The sequence below is a fragment of the Aotus nancymaae genome, unplaced genomic scaffold (genome assembly GCF_030222135.1).
Source record: "Aotus nancymaae isolate 86718 unplaced genomic scaffold, 86718_ANA_hifiasm-v0.15.2.pri h1tg000059l, whole genome shotgun sequence".
NCBI classification, from domain to species: Eukaryota; Metazoa; Chordata; class Mammalia; order Primates; family Aotidae; genus Aotus; species Aotus nancymaae.
The window spans coordinates 60217261-60243539 of NW_026988473.1; the positions used below are offsets into that span (position 1 = coordinate 60217261).

At 42.2% G+C, this 26279-nt stretch overlaps 2 protein-coding genes across 3 annotated transcripts in view; one reads left to right on the forward strand and one right to left on the reverse strand.

Annotated features, from left to right (window-relative positions):
* The window catches only part of THAP12 (THAP domain containing 12), a 29844-nt gene extending 11964 nt beyond the window's left edge, over positions 1-17880 (reverse strand). The window contains exons 1-2 of one of the 2 annotated variants that reach the window (XM_012469639.3): positions 17496-17880; positions 4471-4591 (exon numbers count right to left, since the gene is read on the reverse strand). In XM_012469639.3, coding sequence (XP_012325062.1) covers positions 4471-4591; positions 17496-17584 — 210 coding nt within the window. In that variant the 5' untranslated portion in view covers positions 17585-17880. The remainder of the gene's footprint in view (positions 1-4470; positions 4592-17495) is intronic. The other variant, XM_064365306.1, reaches the window with a different exon arrangement.
* Positions 17881-18071: 191 nt separating this feature from the next.
* Positions 18072-26279, forward strand: part of GVQW3 (GVQW motif containing 3) — a 28794-nt gene continuing 20586 nt past the window's right edge. Inside the window, exon 1 of the mRNA XM_012469637.3 lies at positions 18072-19047. Coding sequence (XP_012325060.3) covers positions 18583-19047 — 465 coding nt within the window. The 5' untranslated portion in view covers positions 18072-18582. The remainder of the gene's footprint in view (positions 19048-26279) is intronic.

Consider the following 26279-nt stretch of genomic DNA (forward strand, 5'->3'; position numbering starts at 1 on the left):
AGAAATTGGTTAGGGACACAATCACTGAAGGGAGTACAAGTTATCATACTCAAAGCTCCCCCATCTGTCACACTGAGCAAATGTCCCTAAAATAAGCAAATATACAGTCAACTCTCGATATCTTACCAATTACTAAATAAAGAGGGGAGGAATAAAACATTTTAATAAATTTTTAAAAGTCAAATCAAATTGATTTTCTATTGGCAAATAAAGCAAAGATATTATAAATCAGAAAGCAGGATATATGAATGAAAAAAATGACATTTTATAAATATTTATTTTGGCCAGGCATGTTGGCTCACACCTGTAATTCCAACACTTTGGGAGGCCATAGCTGGGTAGACAGCTTGACCCCAGGAGTTCAAGACCAACTTAGGAAACATGGCAAAACTCCATCTCTACAAAAAATACAAAAATTAGCCAGGTATGGTGGCACATGCCTGTAGTCCCAGCTACGTGGGAGGCTGAGGGGAGAAGACTGCTTGAGCATGGGAGGTCGAGGCTGCAGTGAGCCATGATCACGCCACTGCACTCCAGCTTAGGCAACAGAGTGGACCTTGTCTCAAAAAATAGTAACAGAAATAAGAAAAATATAAATATTTATAAGGACACATGCCAAAAAGACAATATTCAATTCCTACGCATGATATCAAGTATCTCAGTATTAGGATTTACTCTTTAACTGCTGAATTAACGTTTGAGCATGAAACAATAATCTTACTCTAACATCAAAATAATAAAATATTTGCCTCTGGCCAAATTCAGTAGTCATGAATGTTTACTGATGAGATCTGTTTTTGTTGTTGTTGTTGTTGTTTTTAAAAGACAGGGTCTCACCACCATGCTGGCTTTGAACTCCTGGGCTCAAGCAATCCTTCAACCTCAGACTCCTGAGTAGCTTGGGACTATAGATACATGCCACTCTGCCCGGCTACTGATGAGATCTTCAATGCTAAACTAATAAAGCCAAAACTCTTAAACATTTAGATACAGGTATCAGAAAATCCAGGTTTTGTTTTTCCGAGACAGAGTCTCACTCAGTCACCCAGGCTGGAGTGCAGTGGTGCAATCTCAGCTCACTGCAACCTCCACCTCCCGGGTTCAAGCGATTCTCCTGTTTCAGGGTCCCCCACCCCACGGCACAGCAGCTGGAATTACAGGCATGCACCATCACACTCAGCAAATTTTTTGTTGTTGTTGTTGTTATTTTTAGTAGAGAAGGGGTTTCCCCATGTTGGCCAGGCTGGTCTCGAACTCCTAACTGCAAATGATCCACCCAGCTCAACCTACCAAAGTGCTGGGATTACAGGTGTGAGCTACTGCGCCCAGCCCAGAAATCCAGTTTTTAATAAAATCCCCTACACATATAGAAAGAACATTTTCTCACATTTGGATTCATTTATTCAAGATTTAAGAATCATTTGGAAATTTAAAAAGCAAACCTGGCTCATCTTTCTGTTCTATTCTCTAACTAAAGAATGTGAGAATTGAACTTTATTTTAAATTTCTCACAATCTGGTTGGAATTATCTAATTAAGAAACCATATTTATTACTAAAATAAAAATGCAAAAATGCATATGGCTTATATATTTAAAATAATTTGGGTATTTTTACTTAATGTCAAGAACATAAAAGTAGTTTGCCTTTTAAACATATGAAACCTTTTATTCTGGTTGATCATTATTACCCTCTTAACAAATCAAGGCAAAAATATTCCTCAAATATTTGTGATTAAACTGTTGAACCGGAATTGGCTCACCTCCCAATGACTTCACAAGTATCTGCTTCAATTAATTTTGAGAAATAAAATAACCCAATCATTCTTTAGTTTTCTGATGACTCTGCAAAATGTATCTGAAAAAAATATCAAAATAAATCGCTGTATAACAACATATAGTGTAAGTGTACCTTCTAATCAAGTTTATGTCTATCCTAATATCTGAGGTGTTACATTGAAACAAGTCTGCTTCATTTCAATCAAATTTGCCTTATTTGTGCCTTTTATAAATCACAGCAAGAGAAGCACAGAGAGTTAAAAATCTTAGAACTCAGGAATTACCTGGTCTAATCTCCTTATTAGGAACTGGGGCCCAGAGAGGGGAAGTGATTTGGCCAAGCTCATAAAGTTAACAGCAGGTCTTGACATGAAATGACAGGTAACTAATGGAAACATTTTTCCACAATATCTGTATAATTTGTTTACTATTATGTCTAGCACAAAAAAATTAAGAGTTGGTTCTAACAGTACATACAAAAACATGAAAACAAGAGCTCCATTCCAAGATGAAAATTTTACTCATAAAAAAGCTCTAGATAAACAGCTCCAAATAAAAACACGAACTTTACCTTAAATAAATGTATACTTTTATAATCATCTAAAATTTTTCTGAAGACTAAATAAGTTTAAAAGTGGTTACCTTGGCTGGGCATGGTGGCTCATACCTGTGATCCCAGCACCTTGGGAGGCTGAGGTGGGCGGATAACTTGAGGTCAGGAGTTTGAGACCAGCCTGGCCAACATGCTGAAATCACATCTCTACTAAAAATACAAAAATTAGCTGGGTGTAGTGGTACATGCTTGTAATCCCAGCTACTAGGGAGGCTGAGGAGACAAAATCGCTTGAGCCTGGGGGATGGCGGAAGTTGTAGTGAGCTGAGATAGTGCCACTGCACTCCAGCTTGGGTGACAGAGCAAGGCTGTCTCAAATAAATAAATAAATAAACAATTAAAATAAGCGGTTACCTCAGGTGAGGAGAAATGGGGCATCAGGAACAGAGGAGCTAAAAAAAATCAATCAGTTTTGTTATTTTTCCAGACAAGCTCTTGCTCTGTGGTCGACGCTGGAGTGTAGTGGCATGAACACAACTCACTGTAACCCTGACTGCCTGGGCTCCTCCGATCTCAGCTTCCCAAGTAGCTGGGACTACAGGTATAGGCCACCACAGCTGGCTAGGTTTTTTTAGTATTTTCTACAGAGACAGGGTCGGGCCAAGTTGCCCAGGCTGGTCTCAAACTCCTGAGCTCCAGTGGTCCTCCTGCCTCAGTCTCCCGAAGTGCTAGGATTATAGGCACCTAGCAAAATCAGGATTTTAAGACAAAACAGATACTATTCAGCTCCAACTTTGTCTTCATCTTAAAGTAGCGGATATTAGAGACTCAGAGAGTCTTTAAGTATTAGAGAATTAAAGGACTCAGTCCTCTCACAGAGGGAAGGACTGTCATTAGAATTTTCCAAAATTCTAATTTTCAACTTGAATGCTCAAATTATCAGCTGTTTTCTCTGAAGTGGCAGCCTTGTTTATTTCTGACAAAATGTCTACCGAACACCCAGATGTGAATATTTAGAAAATTCTAGAAGACACAATACACAATTTAACAAAGCAATAATCCATCATGTTATGTAGCACCCCCAAAATTCCACTGTCCACTCCTGAGAGACTGAATATGAAAAGTGCAAATAATATCAGTGTTATTATGAAAAGTTTTGACATTGTGGACTCCCTGAAAGGTGTCGGGGAATGCTATGTCCTGAATGTCTGTGTCCCCTCAAAATTCACGTTGAAACAATCCCAGCACAGTGCTGTTGGGAGGTGGGCATCTGGGAGGTGACTTAGGTCATGTGGGGGAAGCCTTGTTTGCCCCTTCCATCACGTGAGAACACAGTAAGGCACCATCTAAGAAGCTGAGAGTGAGCCCTCATCAGATGCCAAATTTGCTGGTGACTTTATCTTGGACTTCCCAGCTTCCAGAACTATGAGAAATAAATTTCTGTTGTTTAAAAATCACCCAGTCTAAGGTATTTTGTTATAGCAGCCCAAAGGCACTAATACAGGCACCCTCATGAGTCCCACCCCCGTTTTACATTTCACAAAGTAGAGTACATCAACTCTCAATCAGCCTTGATTAAATTGCCAGAAGAACCTTGGAAGTAAGTCCTCACCCATCTTGGGTGAGCGAGTACTAGCTAGCTGCCTGAGGAGGAGGGAGAGAGCAACTATCTCTAATCAGAGCAATTCATTACCTCTACCTGTACCTTCTGGTTTAGGGAAGAGCTCCACTGCGAGCTGCCTCACGTGGCAAGCCTTGGCCTGGGGGCAATCAAGATTTAGGCAGTATAGGCAGTGTTTCTTTTTTCTTGAGATGGAGTCCCACTCTCTCGGAGTGCAGTGGTTTGATCTCGGCTCACTGCAACCTCAGGCAGTGTTTTGTTTTGTTTTGTTTTGTTTTTTTTATTTGAACCCTGTCACTGACCTAAGCTGGGTTGATAATTTCACCTTTTTAAAAAAGAAGCATATTAATGCCACTTTTTCTAAAACAATAAAAACTATTATGCTATGTAAACACCACACCATACACTTCATTAACTACACTCTAGAACATTAGTAGATAAATACTTACATTTCCAACCAGACAGAGTGAGAGAGAGAATAAAAAGACAAACAGAGACACCAAGTTCTTCTATTACTCACAGTTCTACAGATCATAGAGGTCTCAAAATGTTTGGCACATAATCGATAATGTTTATTTAGCTGATCAGGTGTTTTATCTTCCAAGTCTGCTCTCCTACAATTCTCCACCCACTTCTGGCATCTATAAATAAAACCAAAATACAATTATGAACATGAGCTCAACATTTAAATTTCAGCCTTCAGTTTTTAGGCAAACACACATAAATAACAACAGTTCCCTGCTCCCCTCCCTGAAAACATAATTTGGAGAATTTGACTAATAACAAAATAATAGTTGGAAAAAATCTTAGAAATCATTTAGTACCAACACTTCAATTAGACAAGGTTAAGAAGTAACTTGCTTGGAGTTATGTACAAAATCAGCAGCAGAACTAGAACTGAAACCTGCATCTTCCAACTCCCAAGACATCAGAGAGGATTCAATCATCAGTAGTACAAGCAGAAAAGCTGCACAACCACAAGGCTAACAGCCTAACACTCCCTTCAGGATTTCAACTTCAACAAGCAAACAAAACAACACTGTCATTGTAGAAAATTAGCAGTTAGATGTTCTTTAAATAACTAGTTTCTAAGGGAAGCATAAAAGCTTTATTCATTTACCTTATTATGAACACAATTTATTATCTACAATTATATATGTTGACTAGATTGCAAGCTCCATGAATGCAGGGACTATGTCTACACAATCTGGTACACAGAAAGTGTTGAAGACAGGGAACAAGACAAAGTCCGTGCCCTCTTGGTGCTTAAATACTTTCAGAAAAACTAATAATAATGCTTACTAAGCAGTTATTATGAGCCAGACACTGTTCTAAGTCCTTTCCAAAGATGGGTACTATTATTATCCCCTTTATGCAGATGAAGAAACCAAGGCACAGAAGTATTAAGCAACTTGCTAAAGTTACATCTAGATCTTTCCCTCATCCCTCAAGTTTCTAAGAATAAAAGTTCTGCTGTGGATGAACCGTGTCACAAACTTTTTTTTTTTTTTTGAGACTGAGTCTTGCTCTGTTGCCCAGGGTAGAGTGCAGCCTGATCTCCACTCGCTGTAACTTCTGCCTCCCAGGTTCAAGCAATTCTCCTGCCTAAGCCCCCAGAAGAGCTGGGATTACAGGTGCGCACCACCACGCCAGGCTAATTTTGGTATTTTTAGTAGAGACAGGGTTTTACCACATTGGCCAGGCTGGTCTTGAACAGTGGATCTCAGGTGATCCGCCCACCCTGGCATCCCAAAGTGCTGGAATTACAGGTGTGAGCCACCAGGCCCTGCCCAACATATTCCTTTGTAATTACATCACAGTATTTTCTTTTTATGTTTTAACACTATTGTCCACCACCCCGCAACATACATGCCCCTGACACTTCTCTCTACTCTAAAAATGTAAAATCATGGTAAAATGTTATGATTTTTTTAAAAACTACACCTAAATTATACAGCATTTCATTTGACCAACAAGTGTTACTGCTCACAGTAATGATGCCTAAGATGTTCACATTTTAATCACACTTTTACAGTTATACATTATGATTATAAACGTCATGTTTCAAAATCCAAATATTAAGTATAAAAACTATCTCACTATAAAATAATTTGCCAAACTGATACAGGTTGTTAAATTCTTAAATCTCTGGAGACCTTCCACATAGAGCAATACTGTACATATTACCTCTGAACTAAGTTGAAGCAGCTTTCTGATATCAACAGCAACTCTACTTCATCAAGAACAGAATAGGCATCAGGCAGTGAGCCTAATTAAATACACCTGTGTTTCCATAAAAACTATTTAAGAATAAATCTAGTGAAAGATGTGCAAGACCTCTAATAATCTTTTTTTTTTTTTTTTTGAGATGTAGTCTTGCTCTGTCACCAGGCTGGAGTGCAGTGGCGCAATCTCAGCTCACTGCAGCCTCCACCTCCTGGATTCAAGCGATTCTTCCGCCTCAGCCTCCCGAGTAGCTAGGACCACAGGTGCGTGCCACAATGCCCAGCTAATTTTTTTGTATTTTTAGTAGAGACGGGGTTTCAACGTGTTGGCCAGGATGGTCTCGATCTCTTGACCTCATGATCTGCACGCCTTGGCCTCCCAAAGTGCTGGGATTATAGGCGTTAGCCACCGTGCCTGGCCTCTAATAATCTTTTTAAAGCAAACTTAAATGGAGGAATACACAAGTTTATGAATTGGCACACTGAATTATAGATATCAATTATCCCCAAACCCATTTACTAATTCAATAAAATCGCAAGCCCACTAAGTTTGTGAGAGCAAGAGAAAGAAATGACAAATTATTCTAAAACTTTTTATACATAAAGAACCAGGAACAGCCAAGATAATCTTGAGAGAGAGGAAGAAAAAAAAGGAGGTTAAAAGAATTACACTACCAGATATTAAGACTTATTGTAAAGCTTACCATGACAGTGAAGTATTGGCACAAGGACAGAACAATGAAACAAAATAAAGCATTATGGATACTTAAAGGTAGCTCTAAACAGCAGCAAATACGGATTTTTCTTTTTCAATAAATAGGGCTGAGTCAGTTGAATATCCACATTAAAAAAATAAATCTTAACTCCTACTTGTACACCATAAACAAAAATAAATTCCAAGTGACTGTAAATCTAAATATAAAAGGTAAAACAATAAAGCTTCTAAAAGATAACACAGGAGATTATCTTCATGACCTTGGAGTAGATAAACAACTCTTAAGGCAACAGACAGCACAAACTCAGAGGAAAAATTTATAAATTAGGCTACTTTAAAGTTAATAACTTTTCTTCATTAAAAGAATCAATTTAAGAGTGAAATGGCAGACCACAAAATGTAAGATATTTGCAACACATATATCTAATAATGGACTCACATTCAAAATATATATGAAGAACTCCTACAAATAAATAACCCAACATAAAAACAGGCAAGGGGCCTTGAACAGGCACTTTATAATAAAAATGTTATACAAATAGCCAATTATATAGACAAAGTGATGCTCAATCTTATTTGCCATCAGGGAAGAACCAAAACAAAATATTACTACATACCCACAAGAATCATTGCAATGTAAAAGAGGTAATACCAAATATTGAGGAGAAGATGAAATAATTTTGCTCATCAACAGCAAGATGGATAAATTGTGGTCTATTCATTCAATGGAATACTACTTGGCTATGGAATAAGCAAACTACCTACAATCTCACAAACATAATGTTAAGCAGAAGTCAGGAGTATATACTACATGATTCCTTTGATATGAAATCAAAAACAGGCAAAACTCATTTATAGTGATTGTTCAGAAAGAGTTAACACAGCAGATCTGAGGCTGTTGTCCTTAGAAAGGCCTGTTTGTTAAAGACCTTGGGCTGGTATTTGGGAATTTGGTTGGTAAACAGTTCCGTACACACAAATAAAACTTTTCCTAACTGATAAGGCAGCACACTGTGCCTAGACTGTCTGTGCAAACAATATGATTTATGCTGAACACCTGCCATCCCTTCTGGGAATCTGGAATTTTATTATATGCCAGGTACGGACTGCCTATATGATCAGGCCCCAGTAAAAGCCTTGGACACTAGGTCTCTAATGCTCTTCCCACCACAGAAACATGGCACATGTGGTGCTGCATTTCCACCGCTGGGGAAAAATGGACTCTGGGTGACCCCTCATGGGAAGGAAAGAGCATAGAGAAGTCTATACATGGATTCCTTCAGACCGTGCCTGTGTCTTTTTCCCCCATGATCCAGATGTGTATCCTTACTACAATGCTGCAATAAAATCTTCCCTGTGAGTACAACCATACACTGAATCCTGTAAGCCCTTTTAGTGAATCCTTGAATATGGGGTGGTCTGGTTCTGCCTCAATGCAGTGATGGAACAGTAGATACATTTGGGGAGGGGTAACAACTGGGAATGGGCACAAAAGAGGCTTCTGAGGTGCTCCTGATATTCTATATCTCAAACAATAATAAAGCTACATTCATTCTCCCTGTTCCCCCCAAAACTCAACTAATCCAAGGTATGTGAAGTCACAGTGGCTACCACTGGAGAGAATGGGATAATGGCTGGGAGGGCCATGGAGCAGAGGGAGTTTGGGATGCTATTAATACTCTGTTTTTTTAAAACTCCCGGTGAAATTATCATGGGCATGTTACTCTGAAAATCCAACATGATGTACAGTTATTTGTGATCTGTGCATATATTTTTTGGGTTTTTTTGAGACAGGATCTCACTCTGTTGCCCAGGCTGGAGTGTAGTGGTGCAATCTTGGCTCACTGCAGCCTCGACCTCCTGGATTCATGCAATTCTCCCACCTCAGTCTCCCAAGTAGCTGGGACTACAGGTGTGCACCACTACGCCCAGCTAATTTTTTGTACTTTTTGTAGAGATGGGGTTTCATAATGCTGCCCAGGCCAGTCTCAAACTCCTGGGTCAAGTGATTGTCCTGCCTCAGCCTGCTAAGGTGCTAGGATTACAGGCATGAGCCACCACATGTAGCCCTTCTATGTATATGTTTTTACATGAATAAAATTATAAAAATTATATAGGACCACAATGTCTTTTCACATACGTATGTGTATCATGAACATGTATATATACTTATATACATATATACCCACTTACACCATTGTCTAAAATTTTTACCAATGCCTACCCTTTCTCAGCTCTGCCTGTCATTGTTCTGTTCCCTATACTCTAGATTCTGTGGACTTTTCCCTCAGCACAGTGCAGTGACTCCCCAAATCCATCTGCTTCTCTCCATCAGTAACACTCTGGTCCAAGCTACCATAATTTACCTGGTCTACTAGTAATCTCTTCCAAACTGTTCATCTGCCCTTCTCTAACCCCTTCTCCATGCGGCAGAGTATTTTTTAAAGCCAATTTGAGAATGTCTCTCCCGTGCTTAAGCTTCTAGTGGCTTCTCATTACTCTCAGGATAAACAATTGTGTTCACTTCTATACTAAGGCCTTCCCCATGCTGTTTATTCAGCCTAGTATACTCTTCTTACTGCTTTTTATATACTTCCTATGCACAGTTAACTATGACTCAGCCTTGAGATCTTAGCTCAAATGTCATTTCTTGAGGGAAACTTTTCCAGATTCACGTGTACATATATGTGGGTGTATGTGTATGAACATGTATCCACACAGAAAACTCCAGGTATTTAAGACTTTCCACCTTTCCATATATAATATCTGAACTTTCTACATTTAGTCTACTGTATCATTCCCACGGTGTAAACATGCCCTAATGTCTCCCATCTTAAAAACTCTCTTAACCCTGATCCTCTTTATAGCAAAACTTGTTAAAGCATCCATTTGTACTGTATCCACTTATCTTGTTGTGCTGTCTCCTTAATCAATGCCAAGGAGGCTTCTGCTCTATCCCTTTTCCACTAAAACTGCTCAAGAAAATTAATACTGACCCATCCTGCCAAATCCAATGGTCCCTTTCTGTACACATCTTATTTCATTTTTTAACTTTTCTTTCATTCTTTTTTTCCCCCCGAAATAGAGTCTCGTTCTTGTTTCCCAGGCTGGAGTCTAGTGGTGCGATCTCAGCTCACTGCATCCTCCGCCACCCAGGTTCACAAGCAATTCTCCTGCCTCAGCTTCCTTAGTAGCTGAGATTACAGGTGCTCGCCACCATGCCCAGCTAATTTCTGTACTTTTAGTAGAGACAAGGTTTTGCCATCTTGGCCAGGCTGGTCTTGAACTCCTGGCCTCAGGTGATCCACCCACCTCAGCCTCCCAAAGTCTTGGGATTACAGGTGTGAGCCACCTCAGCCTATCTTTTATTTCATTTTTAAAGTAAGGAGAAGAGGTGCCATTATGTTGCCCAGGCGGGTCTCAAACTCCCAGGCTCAAGCGATCCACTCGTCTCAACTCTTAAAATGCTTGGGATTATAGACATGAGCCACTGCGCCCAGCCACCTTCTGTAAACACCTGAACACCTTCAGCACTAGTCAACCATCACTGATGGTTGTTTTCTTCTTTGTTTTGTTTTTAACGTTTTTCTTCTGTTTTGTTATGTTTTTCCCTCAATGGTTTCCTACTAATGCAGCATTTCTAAAAGTGTATTCCAAGGAATCCTAGTCAAAAAATTGTTCCTTAAAAAAAAAGAGAGAGACAGGGTCTCAATCTGTTGCTCAGGCTGTAGCACACTAGTGCAATCATAGCTCATTCTAAGTTCAAACTCCTGGGTTTAAGCCATCCTCCTGCCTTGGCCTCTGAAAGTGCTAAAATTACAGGCACAAGTGACCATGCCCAATCAGAATTGTTCCATAAAAGAAAGTTGGTAGGGGGGAGTGGGTGTGGTGGCTTACATCTGTAATCCAGCACTCTGGGAGGCCGAGGCGGGTGGATCACCTGAGGTCAGGAGTTCGAGACCAGCCTGACCAACATGGAAAAACCCCATCTCTACTAAAAATACAAAATTAGCCAGGGGTGGTGCACATGCCTGTAATCCCAGCTACTCAGGAGGCTGAAACAGGAAAATTGCTTGACGGGAGGCGGAGGTTGGAGTGAATGGAGGCTGCAATGAGCCAAGATTGTGCCACTGCACTCCAGCTTGGACAACAAGAGTGAAACTCTGTCTCAAAAACAAAAAAAAGTTTGAAATTTGCTGCTCACATTTTAGAGCAGCAATTCTCAAACTTCATGACCCAGGATTCATTTGCACTATTACATTACTGAGGACCCGAAAGAGAGCTTTTGTTTATGTGAATTTTATCTAACAACATTTATCATTATAGAAATTAAAACTGAGAAATTAAAAAAATATTAATTCATTAAAATACCATCCTTATAATATGCTAACATAAATAACATTTTTTTGTTTTGTTTTGTTTGAGATAGTCTTGGTCTGTTGCCAGGCTGGAGTGCAGTGGCACGATCTCAGCTCATTGTAACCTCTGCTTCATGGGTTGAAGCAATTCTCCCGCCTCAGCCTACCGAGTAGCTGACTACAGATGTGCACCACCACGTCCACTTAATTTTTGTATTTTTAGTAGAGACAGGATTTCACCATATTGGTGAGGATGGTCTTGATCTCTTGACCTTGGGATTCTCCCGCCTCGGTCTCCCAAAGTGCTGGGATTACAGGCATGAGTCACGGCGCCCAGCCTTGAATAACGTCTTAATAAAAAATTACATTTTCCAAAACAAAAACATTTAGTGAGAAAAATGACACTTCTTCATCTTCACAAATCTCTTTAATGTCCAACTTAACAGAGGACAGCTAATTTAATTTATTGCTATATGTTGCTTTGGCTGAAATATATAAGAAAATCTAGCCTCACAATGATATACAGTTAAAAAGGTTATTACAATACTCCTCCCTTTTCCATGCAGTTATGAATTCTCCACAAGTGGTAGTTTCTTCAAGATTGGTTGCAACGTGAAATATGAAACCAGACCAATGAGCTTTTTCATGCCCTAGTACACAAAAAAAATCCCATAGTCTATCTTGCACTTTGAATAGATCTTTTATCCATGCATGTTCCTGTAAAACCATAAATTGGTCATTCGGAAAATATTAGTTCAGTGAGTTATACATACCGTATAAATATTAATGCAATTCATTATACAATATAAAAAAAGATCACATCAGTATCATTGGTGATCTCACCAGAAAAGTCTTTAAATATTAGAGACTGAGAGAGTCTTTAAGTATTAGAGACTTAGAGGACTCAGGTGTCCTCTCACAGAAGGAAGGACTGTCATCAGCTGTTTATTTCTGACAAAATGTCTACCGAACACCCAGAAGTGAATAATCATATTTAGAAAATTCTAGAAGACACAATACACAATTTAACAAAGCAATAATCCATGTTATGTAGCACCCCCAAAATTCCACTGTCCACTCCTGAGAGACTGAATATGAAAAGTGCAAATAATATCAGTGTTATTATGAAAAGTTTTGACATTGTGGACTCCCTGAAAGGTGTCGGGGAATGCTATGTCCTGAATGTCTGTGTCCCCTCAAATTTCACGTTGAAACAATCCCAGCACAGTGCTGTTGGGAGGTGGGCATCTGGGAGGTGACTTAGGTCATGTGGGGGAAGCCTTGTTTGCCCCTTCCATCACGTGAGAACACAGCAAGGCACCATCTAAGAAGCTGAGAGTGAGCCCTCATCAGATGCCAAATTTGCTGGTGACTTCATCTTGGACTTCCCAGCTTCCAGAACTATGAGAAATAAATTTCTGTTGTTTAAAAATCACCCAGTCTAAGGTATTTTGTTATAGCAGCCCAAAGGCACTAATACAGGCACCCTCATGAGTCCCACCCCCGTTTTACATTTCACAAAGTAGAGTACATCAACTCTCAATCAGCCTTGATTAAATTGCCAGAAGAACCTTGGAAGTAAGTCCTCACCCATCTTGGGTAAGCGAGTACTAGCTAGCTGCCTGAGGAGGAGGGAGAGAGCAACTATCTCTAATCAGAGCAATTCATTACCTCTACCTGTACCTTCTGGTTTAGGGAAGAGCTCCACTGCGAGCTGCCTCACGTGGCAAGCCTTGGCCTGGGGGCAATCAAGATTTAGGCAGTATAGGCAGTGTTTCTTTTTTCTTGAGATGGAGTCCCACTCTCTCGGAGTGCAGTGGTTTGATCTCGGCTCACTGCAACCTCAGGCAGTGTTTTGTTTTGTTTTGTTTTGTTTTTTTATTTGAACCCTGTCACTGACCTAAGCTGGGTTGATAATTTCACCTTTTTAAAAAAGAAGCATATTAATGCCACTTTTTCTAAAACAATAAAAACTATTATGCTATGTAAACACCACACCATACACTTCATTAACTACACTCTAGAAGTTTAAACTATTTCTAAATAGCTGTTTCTAAAAGGGTGCATGGAATTTATAACTGATGACTGGGAAATGTACTGTTTTTTATTTATTTATTTATTTATTTTTTCTTTTTATTTTTAATGTACTGTTTTAATAGCATTAAATATATTCATCTTTATTGTTAGTTAACAATGCTAGCTAGTATTTGAAGACTAGACTGGCAATATCCCCTTTTATCAACCTTCCCTACAACCTGTTTACAGAAGAAATGGGAGGGGTTAAAACTAATAACCCTAAAAATACTGTTATTAATTCAGTAACACCTCTGGAAACTACTTCTTTGTTATAACTAACTCTGGGAACAGTGAAAAGGAAACTATCAAATACAGTAGAACTTGAAATCATGTGGTACGAGCAGATTTGAGTTGGATAAAAAGACCTTGAACATATTATGTAAACAAGCCAGAAATAAAAGGAAAAATATTATATGATTCAACTTACATGAACCTAGAACAGGCAAATTTATAAAGACTAAAAGTGGATTTGAGGTTATCAAAGGCTGGGAGGGCAGGGGAATGGGAGGTTATTGTCTAATGGTTACAGTTTTTGTTTGGGATAATGAAAAGGTTTTGGAAATAGTGGAGATGGTTGTACAACACTGTGACCGTAACGAATGCCACTGAATTGTACACTTAATAGTTAATAAAGCAAATTTTGTTGTATGTATTGAACCAAAATTTTAAATTAATGTACATATCCCAAATCATATATTTTAAATGGGTGAATTATATGGTATGTGAATTGCATCTCAATAAATATCCTTTTAAAAAAGAAATTCATGGCCAGGCGAGGTGGCTCACTCCTGTAATCCCAGCACTTTGGGAGGCCGAGGCAGGCGGATTCCAAGGTCAAGAGATCAAGACCATCCTGGCCAAAATGGTGAAAGCACGTCTCCACTAAAAAATACAAAATTAGCTGGGCATGGTGGCGCGAACCTATAGTCCCAGCTACTCGAGAGGCTGAGGCAAGAGAATTGCTTCATCTTTCATGTGCTTGTTAGCCATCTGTATCTTTCCTTTAAGGAAAGAAGTCCTTTGCCTATTTTTAAGTTGGGTTGTCTTTTTGTTGCTGAATTGTAAGAGTTCTTTTTTTTTTTTTTAATTTTATTTTAAAGACAACCAAGGCAGCCAGTAAGAGTTCTTTATATACTCTGGATACTAGGCCCTCATCAGTTGAATTACTTGCAAGTACTTTCTTCCATTCTTTTCACTTTCTTGGTAATGTCCTTTGATACACAAAAGTTTAATTTTGATGAAGTCCAAATAGTCTTTCTTTTTATTTCATGTAATTTGATCATATCTAAGAATGTGCTGCCAGATGGGCATGATGGCTCACACCTGTAATCCCAGCACTTCTGGAGGCCAAGGCGGGCAGATCACCTGAGGACAGGAGTTAGAGACTAGCCTGGCCAACATGGTGAAACCCCATCTCTACTAAAGCAATACAAAAATTAGCAAGGCGTGGTGGTGGGCGTCTGTAATCCCAGCTACTTGGGAGGCTGAGTCAGTAAAATCTCTTGAATCCAGGCGGCAGAGGTTGCAGTAAGCCGACATTGTGCCACTGCACACCAGCCTGAGCAACAGTGAGACTCTCTCAAAAAACAAAACACAAACTAGAACGTGCTATCTAAAGTCATGAAGATTTATCTGTATTTTTTTTTCTAAAAGTTTAATGGTATAGTTCTTATAGTTAGGCCTTGATCTAAATAAAAGTATAGGTCATTTGGAGTTCATTTCTGTATATGGTATGTTGAAAGGCTTCCTTTTTTTCTTTTTTAAGACAGAATCTCACTGTGTCCCCCAGGCCGGAGTACAGTGGCACAATCCCAGCTCACTGCAACCTCCGCCTCCTGGGTTAAAGCAATTCTCATGTCTCAGCCTCCTGAGCAGCTGGGACTACAGGCGTGCACCACCATGTCTGGCTTTTTTTTTTTTTTGGAGACAGTTTCGCTCTTGTTGCCCAGGCTGGAGTGCAGTGGCATGATCCCGGCTCACCACAACCTCCGCCTTCCGGGTTCAAGCGATTCTCCTGCCTCAGCCTCCCAAGTTGCATGTGCCATGCATATGCTACCACATCCGGCGAATTTTGTATTTTTAGTAGAAACGGGGTTTCTCCATGTTGGTTAGTCTGGTCTCGAACTCCTGACCTCAAGTGATCTGGCCGCCTGGGCCTCCCAAAGTGCTAGGATTGCAGGCATGAGCCACTGCACCCGGCTAATTTTTGGTCGAGACAGGGTTTCACTACGTTGGCCAGGCTGATCTTGAACTCCTGACCTCAAGTGATCTACCTGCTTCAGCCTTCCAAAGTACTGGGATTACAGGCGTGAACCACCATGTGCCGGCCTAGACATCTATTCTGGAATATCTATCAGGCCTCTCAAACCCAAACCTGCTCTTTCCAGTCTTCCCTATCTCAGCAAATGCTCACGTTAAAATTCTTGAAATCGGCTGGGTGCGGTGGCTCAAACCTGTTGTAGCACTTTGGGAGACAGAGGCAGGAGGTTTGCTTGAAGCCAGGAAAAGAGTTCAAACCAACCCTGCCAGCATAGATTTTTAAAATCTTGAAGTCGTCCTTGACTTCTCTTTTTCTTGTACAAGCCACCTCCAAACCATTGGCAAAACCTGTTGACCTCTTCAAACCGTATCTCAAATTTGCCATCTCCTCCTCTACTAATCTGAATTACTGCAACAGCCTTTTAACTAGTCTTCCGGCTTCACCTTTGCCTCCCTACAATCTATTTAACGAGCAGCAACTGAGCCTGCTAAAATTTAAGTCTCTTCTCTAAACCCTTCAATGACTTGCTATTTCACTCACAATAAAAACCATAGTACCTTCCAAGACCTACAATGTCCTACCTTACAGAATTTGCCCCTACCATACACACACCTTTCTGGTTTCATCTTACCTCTCTCCCAGTCCCTCCCCCTGGACTCCTGGCTGCCCCGTCTTTGCACTTACTGTTTCCACAGTCTGGAATGCTGCTGCCCAAGGTTATCTCCATAGCTGGCCCCTTCACCTGGTGTTTGCTCAAATTCACCTTCTTAGTGAGGCCTTCTCTAATCACTCTATTTAAAATAGCAATTGTGCGTCCCTTGGTACTATTTATTCCCCTACCCTCTAACCTTTGCTTATTTTTCTCCACAGTATTTATCATCATCCGACACACTTTGTATTTTACTTATTTATTCTCCGACCCCCACCCCCAACGCCAATAGAATGTAATCTTCATGAGAATGGACTTCGATGTGTTCATCTATAACCCTCATTGCTCACAATAATGCCAAGCATAGAGTAGACCTTCAATAATTATTGAAATAATTAATAAATAACATACTACATTATAATCCCCTGTTGCTGTACCTGTTCCCTTAATGGACTGAGAGCTTTCTGCAAGCAGTGACACGCTTATTTGTCCATGAATTCCGAGCACCTAACATCTGAGCTCGGCACATAGCAGGCATTGATTTTTGAAGAATGAACCAACAAGACAGGCCTATGAAACATCTCGGCCTTTCAAACATGGTCCCTACGCTACCACTCCCTAAATATAAGTCAGTGTGTGTGGGTTATCTCAAGGAAGAACTTTCAATACCAATTCCACGCCCTCACACGTACACCCTGTTATACCTACAATAACCAAGTGAGAAAATGAGTAACGGTAACAGCCAGAAAATGAACCTTGAACCGTGCAATGACAAGTCCGAAGGAGAGAGTAGTTGTGACAAAAAAAGGCAGTGGGAATCAAAACAGAAACACCGTCCCGGGGGTGGTGGCAAGGAGAGGGAAGGGCCCTAGTGGCCACAACCATAGAGTCCTCCTCTCTTTTGACAGCTAAGGAAACTAAAGCCCAGAAAGGAAAACGACTCGCCCGAGGTCATACAGCAAGTGAGCCACGGCAAGAACCCACGGCATCCCGCGTCCGCGGGCAGCCCCAGCTCCCTCACGTTTGGGATGGTGCCCTCTGCGCCGAGCCCCCGCCAGAGCACGTGCTCCGAGGTCCCCGGACGCCCGCCCGCCCACGGCTGGCGGACACCTCCCCATCTCGGTCCAAAGCTGGGGTCGACGGCAGTGCGCTGCGCCCCCCTCCCACGCCCGTCTCAGCCCGGGATCCCGCCTGGGGCCGGCGGCTGGCAGCGCTCACCGTCAAGGTGGGCCCGGGCCGCCCGCTCCGCGCCCGCCGCTTACCTGGCCGGGTCCCGCGGGAACCTGAAGAAGGCCAGGTCGGACTGCGTGCTCTTCCGCGTGCAGTTGGGGGCAGCGCAGAAGTTCGGCATCGTCGCCCGCCTGCCGGCCGGCCCAGCCCTCCCCTCCCCGCCTCCTCAGGGCAGTCCGCCCGCCCGTCGGGGCCGGGGAGGGGAGCCAGGCCGGCCGGCCGACTCTGTAGGGCCGGCGCGCGGGGGAGGGGCTGGCGGGCGGAAAGCCGCGAGGGCCAGGAGGGGTGCCGCGGTCCGAGGCCGGGCTGGGGACGCGGCTCCACAGTGCTGTGAGCGGCCGGGAGGATTTACCGCCGCCGCCGCCGCTGGTGCACCTCCCGCCCGCCCGAGACGCTGCCGCCTCCTTCCCACAATGCACTCTGACGCCCGGGGGTGCCCTCTCTTCCCTCAGCCTTCCTCCCCCGCCCTTCCTTTCCGCCTTCTCCGCAGGCGGGCACGCGCAAGGAAGCGCGCCTGCCGGGGTGTGACGAGGCAGAGGCGGGACTTGGCGCGCGCTGCCTCAGTGCGACTGCGCACAGTCTAATCCGCGGGGGAAGGGAATTGCGCATGCGCACCTGTCTCCCGGGACCCTAGAGTAGGCGAGCCCCGGGCTGTTCCGGTAGGTTTGCTGTGCGCGGGTTTCTGCAGATCTGGGGCGAGCTTGCACGTTATATGACCTATGCACCTCTCCTTGCTTGCTTAAGTTGCCACCGCTTAGGCCTTTCTTGCAGAAATCGCCGTATACCCTTTAAGGGCCGCGGAATCGGGGCGACCTTGGTGACTGATTGGCAAACTCTCGGCAGATGTGCTGCACTGGTTGGATGCAGACGTGGTTGTAGGAGATTTAATTTTTCCAGCTTTGCAGCGACTGTTGGTCCTGTTAGCTTCCCAGAACGGATCTCCCTAGTCTCGACTGGAAGCTGAGGGACAAAATCTCAGAAAAGCAATTACTCTTTCCTCGCCAGGCTTCTAGAAAAGCAAGAATAGCGATATGATTACACCTACAGCCCTATAGAGATTGAAGTGTTTTTCCCTCACAGTCGTAGCCTGTTAACGCTCCTGTGTTGTTCAGTGCCAGAATGAGTGACCGCTATTTAGAACAAAGGATTAGTATCAAATTTTGCGTGAAATTGAATAAGTCTGCAAGTGAGACCCACCATCTTTTAAAAGAAGCTTATGGGGATGAAGTCATGTCAAGGGCCAGAGTTTTTGACTGGCACAAAAGGTTTAAAGAAGGACGGGAAGATGTTCGAGATGATGCCCGAAGTGGGCGTCCAGTCACCCACAGGACAGATGAAAATATCCAGAAGGTCAAGGACTTGGTTTGTTCAAACAGGCAGTTAACTGTGAGGATGATGGCTGAAGAGTTAAATTTAGACAAAGAAACTGTTAGGCTCATTTTGAAAGAAAACTTGAACATGAGGAAGATTTCTGCAAAAGTTATTTCAGGTGTTTTGAAGGGTGAGCCTACACCACGAAAACTTGACTTTCAGACCGATCTTTCAAAGGAAACTAGGAAAAATAGCTCATGTTTGAGGAAAAAGGTAACAGGTTCTGAAACATGGAGTCATCTCCAGGGTGAAGCTGGTGGGGAAATGCCCCTACCCGTATCCCATCCCAGAGTCCACTACCCTGCCAGCCAGCTTCTTCAGGCCTCATCTTCAACAAGCCTTCCCCCCAGGGTAGCTGAGAATTGGTTCACCCCATGGTGAGAGGAACGTGAGTTAGCCGAACCAGAACTAGGAAGCTGCCTCACTGTTAGGCACCTTCTTTGGCTGCTCACCTATTTTCAGTTTTTGCCACTCCTCCCTATATGTCATGGCCCTCCTCATTACTCTTTGCTCGACTGTTTTACCATCTTCCTTGCTGTTCTCCACGACTTTGAAGAACTTCTGGCCGTTGCCTTCTGGTACTTGCTTGTTCTTGATTTTTTTTTTTTTTTTTTTTTGCTCAACAAGTTTGGATTTCTTCTCTGCCCAGACCTTAGCTTGTTGTGGCAGTCCTGTTCCTTTGTTCTCAACATTCTGCCTCAGAGGATCATGCCACTGAGAAGTGAGGAACAGGATCTCCTGGAATCTGTATCTTTGTGCCCAGGGAGACATGCTGTTTTGGGAGGACCCCAAAAGAAGGCTTACAGTTTCATCCTGCTTCGCAGTCAGGGCCTGAGGTATGGTACAGAAGGCAGTGGGTTGCTGGTACTACTGAGCAGTGCTGGCCCAAGGGGCTGATCTGTCCCAGATGACTCAGTGGGAGCGCCTTAGGAATCAGGGGTTGACCACCAATACTGATCTTCTCACAGGCCTACACCTCACAGAAGAGCTGGGTTTGCTTCATTCTAGTCCTGTGCTTTGGACCCCCATTCATTTGGGTATCTCCTCTGCTGGAAGAGGAGGATCTGATCCTAGAAAATATAAACCTGGGGACCCAGGCCTAAGCTGTGATGTGTGGGGAGGAAGACCAGGTGGTTCTGTAGACCCTGAATTAAGGGAGCCTGCTGCCTATGTGTGGATTCCCATACAGCAGCCTGTTTTTAGTAACTAATGCCTATAGTTTTGAGAACTTGCTGTTTTTAGAACACTGCCGGACATTGACAATGTGGAAGTTATAAACAAGATCTCCAAGGGCTGATGGGCTTCGTGGATGAGATGGTTCTTGAACTGGATCCATGAGGATGGATATGACAGGGGACTGTGAAATTAGGGAAAGCAGGTCAAACCTGCATCAGTAGAAAATGATGATGCAGTGGCTAAAATAGCAAAGTTTAAAGAGGAAGATAATAGTATTGCAGTGGATGAACAATTTGGGATAATTTGCTTCCTCTCCTGTGCCTCCAACTCTATGCCAGTTGTTGATAAATTGCTTCTCCTGAGTCTGTGAATTGGTTTGTAACAACCAATTTGATATCTGATTTTCCAGTGGGAATCCTCAACAAGCAGATTCTGCAAGTTCAAACTTGTTCGTTTCTTCTCTTCCTGCCTCTGCCAGGATTTATGGAATGGAACTTTTCTCAAGTGGGTTCCAAGTGATACCGCATAGACTAGAAACATTCAGCAGGCAGGGGTTTGGTAACAGCATTTCACAGAATTGGCCAGTGTCTTTGTTTTACTCAAGGATTTTTACGTACAGCAGCTCCTATTAAACAATTTTGCTTGAGAGTAGAGGCGCAACACTTATTTATTCATCACAGTTACTTTTAGTTCTGTTCTATCACTTTCTTTACTCACCTGCAAAAATTACAAGTTCCTCATTAACACCTGTTCTTGTTGTGGTTGTTGTTGTTTTGTTTTTTGAGATGGAATCTGCTCTACTGCCCAGGCTGGAGTGCAGTGGTACAATCTCAGCTCACTGCAACCTCCACCTCCTGGGTTCAAGTGATTCTCCTGCCTCAGCTTCCCGAGCAGCTGGGATTACAGGCATGCACCACTGCACCCGGTTAATTTTTGTATTTTTAGTAGAGATGAGGTTTCACCATGTTGGCCAGGCTGATCTTGAACTCCTGACCTCAGGTGATCCACCCACCTCAGCCTCCCAAAGTACTGGGATTACAGGTGTGAGCCACCACCCCCGGCCAACACCTGTTAATTCTGAGGCACCTTGAAAGCTAGACCTTGTCCCACAAAGAGAAGATACTATATAAGAACTCAAACCAAGCAACAGCTTGTAGACCTTCAGCTCCTTAACAGTTTTCTAGACATTCCATTTCAGGACCGTTAAGTCTTCCTACATCAGATGTGGCTCTGGGTTGCCCACAAGCACTTGGCACCACGGACACTGCACTTTAGGAACAAAGTCCCCGCCACTAGTTCTTGCAGATTTGTTGCTGAACGTTATATTAATCCTTGCTGAGGCCCACCCAGTGGTAATTGTTGCAGATTTATATGCTTCTGGACCGAGGCCAGGATCCCACAACCCTGCCTGCAGGCATTGCTTCTAACCTGTTACAACCCAGAGGTCCTGAGATAGCTTACTTCTGGGTTTGATTCCAGTCCTATGAACAGTGCTGGTGTGTCCCTGCCAATGATGCTGGACCAAGACCCTTGCTGGAGTATAGAGTACCAGAGCTATGCTGGTTCAGACATGGTTTAGACACAGCAACCAGAAGCAGGTAATCAGGAGTGTGAATTCAAATGCTTCCAGGTGGCTGTAATGAAAAGGACTTATCCAGAGCAAGCCATTCACATTTGGCTGCTCAGAATCTGTAAACCCAAAGGTAGAGCATGATCTAGGCATCCCCAAACAGGAAAGTTCTTATATGAGTACTCCTAATGTGCTCACCTACCAAATCCATTTCATTGCTGATCCACGTTTTGCCCTGGCCTGCACCTTGCTACCTAGGCCTCTTGAGCTCCTGGTCCCATAGTCTCACACATCCAGCTGTGTGTCTGTCACACTCCAGGCTCTTCCCCTTGGCTGTTTTAAGACACCTCTCAATTTATTATCCACCAGTTTGCTCTTACTCCTCTATTTCCTTGTTGCTTTGTTTTCTGGTCCCGGGTCACACCTTCATTAGCTGCTTTTGGTCACTTTGGTGTGCTGATACTTCAATAGACCTTTGGGTCATGGTTTGCCACTTAACTTACAACTCTTCTCTCTGATTTTTTGGATCCTTCTTCCAGCTCCCCACTTCAGCTGCTGAGTAAAGAAATTGTCTGCTCTAGCCCTGGCCCCAGGCTGCCTTCTTATCCTCAAGAAGCATGGTGGGGCAACATGGGGGGATGATATGTTGATTTGTTTTTTGTAAGGGGCATGGGCAGGGAAAGCTCCCTCTCACCTGTAGCCACCATCAGTTGCACTCCCCAGAGGCATCCAGTGTCAGCAGTTTCTCAAGGAGGCAATTTGGTTACCTCTGATACCAAGAGTTATGAAACTTTTTCAGAGCGATAACATCCAAAGCCCATTATCCTAGCAACTGTATTTTCCCTGGCAAGAGAAGCTCCACCTAACCACAGGAGATCAAGCCTGGCTTTCTGTGGGATGTCAGGAAGAGAGCTGGCCATCTGCAAACTTTCTCAAGCTTAACACAATTGGTCAATGACTCTGTTTGACTTTTAGGTTGATCTTTGTCCCCACACCCACACCCATCCTAATTCAGAGTTCACATGGAATGTTTTATGCCACTGCTGAGAAAGAAATACATGCCATCTGGGGCAGGTCATCCTATCACTGATTTTATGCAATTCTCCCCTTCCATCACCCCAGCCTACCTTGCTCCATTTGCCCCACTAGTATTGATCAAAAAGAGAAAGAATAAAATGTTCACCGAATCTGTAACTTAGAAAAACATGTGGATGGTTCTGCTGTCTTCTGAATTCTGACCCTGACTGAGTCTTCAATGAAATGTTATCATTTGGGAAAAATGTTTACCTGGGGCCTCCTTCCCAGAACCTTTCTCTCAGATCCATGTTTTAGTCAAAGTCTATACTTGCCTTTGGAAATGCCTGGATAAATCTGGGTGCTAAATGACTTGAGGACACCTAATAAAGGAATGGGGTACTATTGGGGAATTGTCTGTCATTACATTACAAACGCTGTTCAGCTTGCCTGCTATTTGCAGACATCATCACCAGAAAGTTTTACTAGGCTCTTTGGGATTGGGTCTCAGCAGGGTCCCACGTGACTCAATAAGAGCCTACCTTTGCTGCTAAACTATATGATATCCTGCCTTCTCCAATTGCTTCTTCTTCAATCAGCCCACCCAGATTTTACCAGACGTTTATATCTTTTCTGAGACAGCCATCATGTATTTATGTTCTTCAGTGTCTCTCTTATCAGATCCTTGCAAACGCCATCCTAGTTGTATCACCCCTCTCCCTGTATTAATATCCAGAAACAAAAAAATCTGTATTGGGGAGCTGTAGTACCTCCAGGGACTCACTTGGGTATAGCCCAAGGGTCAACAGACTTCTGTAAAGGAGTCTTTATGGGCCGTATGGTCTCTTTTGCCAGTACTCAGTATTTTAATGTAAAAGCAGACATAGCTGATACAGAAACGGATGAGCATGGCTGTTTCCAATAAAACTTGGATTTGGCCCATAGGCCATAGTTTGATACAAACCCTGGTCTAGTGTATACATAAAAATGACAGATGATTGATTATTTTCCATCAATAACATTATTAATGCCACATTGATCTGGCAGTGTCTAACAATTTATTATGTAGAAATTGTGGCCTAGGCACAAGAGTTCACGTCTATAATCCTAGCACTCTGGGAGGCTGAGGCAGGCAGATTACTTGAGGCCTGAAGTTCAAGACCAACCTGGGCAGCATGGTGAAACCCCCGTCTCTACAAAAAAAAATACAATAATTAGCCTGGCATGGTGGCACTTACCTATAGTCCCAGCTACTTGTGGGGCTGAGGCAGGAGGATCGCTTGAGCCCTGGAGGTCCAGGCTGCAGTGAGCCATAATCATGCTACTGCACTACAGCCTGGGCGACAGAGTGAGACCCTGTCTCAAACAAACAAAAAAAGGAAATTATGGAATATTGGAGGGAATCTATAGAGCCAGGAGAGTAAACTAGAGCTGAATGATTGGCTATGTTACCTTGAACATAATCTGGTTCACAAAATAAATTTTGTGCTTGTTTTTGACTGAAAATGATATTATAAAATCACCTATATTATTCCCACATAAAATACCAAAACCAGTGTTGGCAACACTGAAACTGATGCCAAATTGCAACCAACAATAATAGAATGAACTGAAGGTAGTCCCAAAAATGCTTTGCCCATGGGCAGCATGTGAACAACCTTATGTTACTGCCTATTAAAGGGTGTACTATGGAGATGACAAAACTCACTGAAGTGTATTTTTTGCATGCTTGCAAATATACATATGTATTACAGATACATATGTGTATTTGCACCTTGCAACTGGTGCTGAGATGCGTCCTTTTAGGTAAGTATATTTGTTTTTCTCCTAGAGAGCTGTTTATTGTGTCACCTTTATTTAAACTGATTTTCCAAAGTTGTAATACGATCTCAGCATTGAACAGACCTTTACAAGAGTGTCTGATCCAGCCAGTCATGCTTCCTATAAATTCAGGAGTAACTAAACCCTACAGCTGGTGAAAGATTACATCTGAAAGAAGATTCTGTGTTAATTCACTCAACAAATTTTTATTGAGTGGCTGTATGTGCCAGACGCTATCTTGTGTGCCGGGATACAGCAGTGAACAAAATAGACACAGGCCTTGGATTAGACGGTCTGAAATCTAATTATATTACTCTTCACTCTTGCAAAATTTCTGTTCTGTGTGCACACAGTAACCCATTGTTAACTGCATACCTGGAAATAGGTAGGACCGTTGCCACATGCCTTTGTGCTCTGGTCTTGATGCCTCTCCATGCATTAATAATTTGAGGACTGCATGTTTCATTTAAATTTTATTATCCTTTAGACAGATCTCTATTGGTAGAAAAACGCATTGGCAATGTTGGAAGTGTAGACTGGCAACGGTTTTCTGAAAAGCAATTTGGCAGTATCTATCGGGAGCTTTAAAAATGTTTATATCCTCTGATCCTCTAATTCCACTTCTGGGAATCTGTCCTAAAGAAATAGTCTAAAATATGGGCAAAATCGATGCTTAACAATCTTAAAGTCCAACAGTAGAAAACTGGTTGAGTAAATTACAGTATGACTATCCAGTAGAGTGTTGTGCCATCATTATAATTTATGTTTCTGAAGAGTATTTAACAGCATGGAAAAATGTTTATAGTGTTAAGTGAAAAGAGTGATATATAAAATTGTATGTGTAAATTTAAAAAAATGTCTTTTAAAAAGACAGAAAGGCTATGCAAACTCTGGATAGTTGTATTATGGGTTTTCCTGGTTTTATGCTTTAAAAAAAATTATCCAGAATATTGTTACTTGTATTATCAGTAAAAAAAAAAAAACAATAGCACCTAGAGCTGGCAGTGGAGAGATTGAGGCCAGATCACTAGGTTGGTCCATGAACAATTAACTGGCTGGGTGGACACAGAGGCTGTATGATCTTGTGTTGGCAGCAAGGCTGAGACAGAAGGGAAAAGGACCTGCCCAGGAGGAGAAGGGCATGTAACCATAATCACTACAAAAAAACACAAAGTGTTTAGGGAAGACACCAAGGGTGGTGTGCTCTTGTGATGTATTCCTAGGTAGGTAAAAGAGCACTTACGAATCAAGTCCATTCTGACAAGTGGAAAAGGATATGAATGCTCTCCTGGGTAAAATTAACCTCCTTTGCATTTCATTCTCACATTCTCACACAAAATGAATTCTCAAGACAGATTTTGTAATAGCTGATTCTCTGAAGAATCCTTGAGCTTCATATGATTTCGATGTGGCTTTCGATGTGCCAAGTACCTCCTCCCATACTGGGACATTCAAGCCACACAGATGTACGCTGGAATACTGGGTATTCTATACTGAGAATACCGCACACATATCATTAGTCATCTTAATGTTGTAACTTACCAAACACTTAAGGTTTGCAAATGTGATTTTGTTGGCATCCAGAACCACTGTATTTTTTATTTATGTCTGAAAAATAATCACATTGTGGAGTTTTAAAATGAAAAATCATGTAGCTAATGCCTATCCATATATGAAATTGTTATGCTGGGAAAATGTGTACTTAATCGTTGCTTTAGTAAAATGATTATTATAAAAATGTTAATGTCTCCTCAGTGAAATTTGAAACCTCCAAATGAGTACACAAGGTAAATACGTATTTTATAGGCCTATAGATCATATAATTGCCAAGCTGAAAGAGTTCTTTAAGATCTAAGTGTAAGTC